The sequence below is a fragment of the Aegilops tauschii genome, chromosome 5 (assembly GCF_002575655.3).
Source record: "Aegilops tauschii subsp. strangulata cultivar AL8/78 chromosome 5, Aet v6.0, whole genome shotgun sequence".
NCBI lineage: Eukaryota > Viridiplantae > Streptophyta > Magnoliopsida > Poales > Poaceae > Aegilops > Aegilops tauschii.
The window spans coordinates 48,747,189-48,753,477 of NC_053039.3; the positions used below are offsets into that span (position 1 = coordinate 48,747,189).

At 41.5% G+C, this 6,289-nt stretch overlaps 1 protein-coding gene across 1 annotated transcript; it reads right to left on the reverse strand.

Moving 5' to 3' along the window:
• Positions 1-471: 471 nt before the first annotated feature.
• On the reverse strand, positions 472-3,550 carry LOC109753823 (large ribosomal subunit protein eL36x). The gene is made up of 4 exons (XM_020312748.3): positions 3,424-3,550; positions 3,207-3,336; positions 1,446-1,645; positions 472-764 (listed from the first exon to the last, which is right to left on the reverse strand). The coding sequence occupies exons 2-4, from the start codon at positions 3,306-3,308 to the stop codon at positions 725-727; spliced, it is 342 nt and encodes a 113-aa protein (XP_020168337.1). The 5' UTR covers positions 3,309-3,336; positions 3,424-3,550; the 3' UTR covers positions 472-724.
• Positions 3,551-6,289: the final 2,739 nt, after the last annotated feature.

The following is a 6,289-nucleotide window of genomic DNA, read 5'->3' on the forward strand; positions in this document are numbered from 1 at the left end:
AATATTTGTCTTTCTAGACATTTCAAATGACTACCACATACGGATGTATGTAGACATATTTTAGAGTGTAGATTCACTCAGTTTGCTCCGTATGTAGTCACTTGTTGAAATGCCTAGAAAGACAAGTATTTAGGAACGGAGAGAGTAGTTTTCTTTTTTATCTAAGGAGAGATCCATGCAATCAGAGAAGAGATACTTTTTTTTTGGAGGGCCAATAACTGAATTACGAGGAATTAGAACAATTGCACCTTGCATTGTGGATTTTTATCACAAAAACAAATACACCTTACATATATGAAGATGTTTTGTACTAGGAAGGCGCTATTAATAGATGCTCATACAGTTGACAATTGGTAAATCAAGATATTATGCCAGACATGGATGCTGTAATGGGGATATGGGATCCAAGACCACACCGTGGCAGGGCTTCTTATAGCAATTCACCTACTGAAAACATACAACAATCGCAGGTACAAAACCCAGACACGCTACATAATTGCAATAAACAGCTTTGTGCCAAGTAATCAAACAAAGCAAGTAATAATAAAACAAAGGCACCAAACTAAAAATCTTAAAAAGATTGGTCTTCTCAGAATAGAAACCACGGGCTTAAGAGCGTCAAATTTAATAGTTCCAAAATCCAACACAATGGCCATAGCTCTATAGGTACGGACTGGTAATACAGGACCGAGTTTTCGGATAAAATTCACCAACTAGCCACGCTCTATTTCTTCTTGTCACCAGCACCACCACCACCAGCAGACCTGCATATCACGTGAGAACATTTTAGTCATTTATATACCAACTGTTACAGCAAAACAGAATTGCAACTGTTATTGCCTGAATGTAGAAGACATGAACATGGTCAGGCAAAAGAAAAACCTAAAGAACTACAAGCAATAGAAACATAATTATGGTGAAGATTGCATTATATATGCAACACCGAAAACACCATCATCTTCCAAGTGGAAACTGCTGTCTACAACCTACACTACTTGACAGGGAGAAAAGCCACATCTATTTTTTTTTAAATTGCTGGAAGAATTGTTGAGTCCATAGGCGTTCGCTTAAGCGTGCATAGGCGAATGCAACAACAGAACACCTAGGGCCTAGTCATGCTAAGCGTGCCCCGGCACACACTACAAGGTAGGCACTAGGCAGAGACGAGATAGGCACTAAGCAGAGATTAAAAAAGGGAATTTAGACCTAGCGCTTTATTTAAGCTTGGCTGGAAGCCAGCACAGCATTTCTTAATGTTAAGGAATTCTTTTTGTCTTCAATTCACTTTTAAACCCAACAAATTCATAATTCTCCTAAAGCTAGAGGATGCACTATGCAATGCTCTAGGTAACTAAGTAGTCCAGAGCAAAAAGGAAAACTGAATAATAGGACAGCAGAGTCAAATAATGTTCATAATATAAATGGTGAGTCGAGTGGTTACACACCTCATCTTCCTAAGGACACTTGACATCTCCTCTCTCTTCTTCTTTGCTCTCTTGTGAGTACCAAGCTTTCTCTTGGCGACCTTGAGTGCACGCTTGTCCTTTCCAACCTTAAGAAGCTCAGTGATACGTTTCTCATAGGGAGCGAATCCAGCAACCTCCCTAATCAAGTTCCTGACAAAATGCACCCTCTTGGTACCTTTCTGCAAAATATGCCAAGATAACATTGTAAGAATAACTGCAAACTGGATAGACATGTTATAATAATTCAGCTGAGCATATAGGAGCATGTAAGTTAACTTTGTTTCAGTTTCATACAAGTTACAATTCGCTAAAAAAAAGCCAGCTAGAATAGCCGAATAACAATTTGGTCCCAAACACAGCAAGGTCCTATTTTACTTTCAACATGACTTGACAACAGTAGTAAATAATATGCAAGGAAGGAAGGTACTCCTTCTGCAATGGCTATTACTTCACTGCAGAATACAACAGGCCCATGTGGGTAATCAAGCCCAATACAGAATCCAGATTTACACATGAAAACAAGAGGCTATCAATGCTCCCAAGTTATGCAAGGCCATGGTTATGCATCGAAGTATTGAACAATAGGAGAATTAAGACTAAGGCCCTGTTTGGTTCATAAGTCCTAGGACTTTTTTTAGTCCCAACTTATAAGTCTCAAGTTCCTAAAAAGTCCCTACCTGTTTGGTTCCTGGGACTTAACATGGACTAAAAGACCATATTACAACTATAAGTCCCTATAAGACTATTTCATAAGTCCCAAATGCCCACTTTAAGTCCCTATAAGTCCCTCCTGTTTGGTTTAGATGGGACTTAAAGGGACTTTTTTAAGTCCCAACACCAATAAGTCCCTGTAACCAAACACCCCCTAATACTAAATCATTTAAAACTGCATTTACAGCTATTTACAGATAGGGTCTGTCTAGGGCCTATCCAGATGTGCCCTAGTTATTGCACATCTAAGAGACTCAATCAAGTATTAAAAAGAAAAAGAAAAAGGAAAAAGAATATACCCACACGAATCTCGGTGTAAGATCAATGACATAGGACTTAGATGTGCAATACTTATGGCAAATTTAGCTTTAGCAAAACTGTTACAGATAATATTGAAATATTCTTCAAAAAGATGTGTAGTACAGTCAGTGATACTTTAGAAATGAAATTATAAGGTACTTGATTGAGCGGTCACATTTCATCACCAACAACTATCAACCTCCAGGACTAACAACTTGGGACTTCTGAAATATCAAAATTGCCAAACGTGTGTTCATGCATCACTGCAGACCCAAGGCTGCTCCCAATGTGTAGAAATTTTTTATCGGTTGGTCTCAATTCGGCAAGCGAGCTTCCATGCAAGACAAGGTACACCTCACAGATATTTAACCCGACTACTTTTGCCCTTCAGTAGTATCAACCATACTGTGCTATACTGTTAACATCTAGCTCGCCACCCTTTTTTGATCATAAAAACAACAAACACGAACACAATACTAAAACTAGTAGAAAGCGTACCTAAATAAAACAAACACGAACAATTTAGCCTTGTGAACACTAGGGAACGAGATAGAAGCGTCAGCTATAACGCGTCCAACAACGGAACTACCGAGCAAACACAGATCTAGAGAACAGTCGCAGAGGTCGGCACAATTTAAGTAGATGGGCAGATCAATCCCGCACTGAGATCATAGCAGAAGACGCATATGGGCAGGAGAAGGAGGATATCGGAGGTTAGAGACGGCTTACCCCCTTGCGGTCGGACGGGCGTGGCGGCAGCTCGCGCTTGGTGACGACGTGGCCCTTGTTGATGCCCACGAAGAGCCCTGACTTGGGCTGCGACGGCGCCATGGCCGGACTCCCACTCGCTCCTGCTAACCTGCAACGGACGCACGCAAGGTTACGTACGAGCGATCTGAAACGAGATTCATCATAGCATAGGCGGCGGCGCTGCTTGCAGGCTTACGTTGAGAATGGATGCAGGTGAAACCCTACTCCGCCGCCAGCGCCCGGGAAGAAACCCTAAGCTGCGTGAGGCGGGATCTTATATATGCCAGACCGTGAAATCTCTCCATGTGTTAGACTGATGGACCTGTCTTGCTGGGCTTACTGGGCTTATTTTGCTCATGGTATGGATCGCGATCCGACTGCATAGGCCCACTTTTTTGCGTGTGTAAGTTGTTAAGTGCAAAATGATGCCAAAAAAAAAAACGTACAGTGTTTGATTTGCTAAAAAAAATGCAGTATTTGATCAACGAAAATGCAGTGTTCTACTATGTCAGCTAGGAGCCAAAACAGTATCTTTGCTTTTAGAGAAAGGAAGAAAATACAATATCTACCGCAAAAAGATACAATACACACACCACGGTGAAAACAAAATGTTACACGAATCGATAAACAGAATTGTCGCCTTTTTCATATGGGTGCGCCTAAAACTTGGCCTACTCAGTCAAGTAACATCATCCCACGATTTAATACTATGTAAACATTTTTGTACTAGTTGGTTTTTTTCACTCACTTGCAACTGGGAAAACCTCAGTGGCTTCCTGCTTACAACTCTTATGGCAATGCAGATCATATCGTTCTAGAATTGATAAAGAGCTAACTTGGTTTTTGGTCGATTGAGAATTAACAAAGATGTTTCATATTCATAGTGTTTCCAAGCTTTTTTGTGTGGGCGACGAACACCGTATGTAAAGACCATCGACGAGGGCACATATGTTGTCGGTACACTCGAAGGGTGTAAAAGAAGGTCGAGACCCTAGAGTGCAACAAACGTTGATACCACCACTATGTAAGAATATGAGTCTCCTCCAACACACCTCAAGTACCTCGCTGAATTTCGAGCAACATTAGAGAGGGCACCGCAAGGACGGGATAGCCCAGGATGAATCAAAAGGACGCTTAATATGTGAGATGATGCCTCTCTGCCATGGTGCTGCATACTGTGTGAGCCACAATGGCATAACAGAGAACTAGACCACCATTTCCCTTCACACTAGTGTTGATCGTGGTGCATTCGTATGATGAGAGGTGAAATAATAGCAACTTCTGGTTCTTGACAGTCCGAACTAAAAATCTGAACTAAAACATACGTCTGAAGAGAAAATAGCTTGGGTGACCCGGTCATTTCCTTTGTAAATGTCTGCTCGATTGAATCTGCTCCCCAGAGTTCAAGTATTGTACACTCCACTCCAATCCGGCTAGCAAAAGTAAAAGCCAAAGAGCGGGAGAGGGGACATGGAAACGACTGAAGGGGGGCTCGGACGAAACCGATCGGTATCCCTTTGCATAAAACTTGCGCTGCTAAAACTAAATATTTGATAGCACCGGCGTACAGGGATCTAATGGCTAACTTTGTCTTTCCATGATCATTTCCTTTCGGGAAACCTGTCGAGACCCTCGACACCACCATATGGTACAGCAAACAGCGAAGACCCTCCACGCAACTCTTCAAGTCACCCGTAGGCTGATGCGGCTTGAAACTGCGTCGTTATTTCCCCAAAGAGGAAGGGATGAAGCAGCACATCTACGGTAGGTATTTTCATCAGTTATGAAACTAAGGTTATCAATCCAGTAGGAGAACCAAGCAACACTATGTAAACGGTACCTGCACACAAAGAACAAACCCTCGCAACCCAACGCGTAAGAGGGGTTGTCAATCCCTCCTCGGTAAAAAGATAGATTAACTTGTATGAGTCTGGGCAAATAGATCTGAACAAAACACGAAATAGAAAAATGCAGAAAAGGTATTTTTGGGTTTTTGAAATAATAGATCTGAAAACAAATGCGAATAAAAATAGATATGAAAACAATATGATAAAAGATAGACCCGACGGCCGTAGATTTCACTAGTGGCTTCTCTCGAGAAAATAGCATACAGTGGGTAACAAATTACTGTTGGGCAATTGATAGAAGATCGAATAATTATGACGATATCGAAGGCAATGATCAATATATAGGCATCACATCCAAAATTAGTAGACCGACTCCTGCGTGCATCTAATTACTGTTGGGCAATTGATAGAAGATCGAATAATTATGACGATATCGAAGGCAATGATCAATATATAGGCATCACATCCAAAATTAGTAGACCGACTCCTGCGTGCATCTACTACTATTACTCTACACATCGACCGCTATCCAGCATGCATCTAGTGTATTAAGTTCATGGAGAAACGGAGTAATGTAATAAGAATGATGATATGATGTAGACAAGATATATTCATGTAGGAATAGACCCCATCTTGTTATCCTTAATAACAACGATACATGTGTGCCTTGCTGCCCCTTCTGTCACTGGGAGAGGACACCGCAAGATCGAACCCATCACAAAGCACCTCTTCACATGGCAAGAAAATTTGATCCAGTTGGTCTAACTAAACCAAAGATTCGAAGAAGAAATATGAGGCTATAAATAATCATGCATATAAGATATCAAAGTAGACTCAAATAATATTCATGGATATAGATCTGATCATAAATACGAAGTTCATCGGATCCCAACAAACACACCGCAAAAAGGTTTACATCAAATAGATCTCCATGATACCATTGTATTGAGAATCAAAAAGAGAGAAGAAGCCATCTAGCTACTGCCTACGGACCCTTAGGTCTATGGTGGACTAGTCACGCATCATCGGAGAGACACCAATGAGGATGATGAACCCCTCTGTGATGGTGTTAGATTGGATCTCGTGGTTATGAAACTTGCGGCGGCTGGAATTGTGTTTCGTTGACTCCCCTAGGGTTTCTGCAATATTTGGGAATTTATAGGGCGAAGAGACGGTGCAGGCGACCTTCGTGGGGCCTACACACCACTTGGGCTG

What these genes read in the sequence shown, in the direction of transcription:
- LOC109753823 (XM_020312748.3), bottom strand. Translation starts at nt 3,308, where the DNA reads ATGGCGCCGTCGCAGCCCAAGTCAGGGCTCTTCGTGGGCATCAACAAG. An exon ending in GCCCGTCCGACCGCAAGGGG is followed by an intron (nt 1,646 to 3,206) that starts GTAAGCCGTCTC and finishes CATATTTTGCAG; the next exon opens with AAAGGTACCAAGAGGGTGCA. An exon ending in AGTGTCCTTAGGAAGATGAG is followed by an intron (nt 765 to 1,445) that starts GTGTGTAACCAC and finishes CGTGATATGCAG; the next exon opens with GTCTGCTGGTGGTGGTGGTG.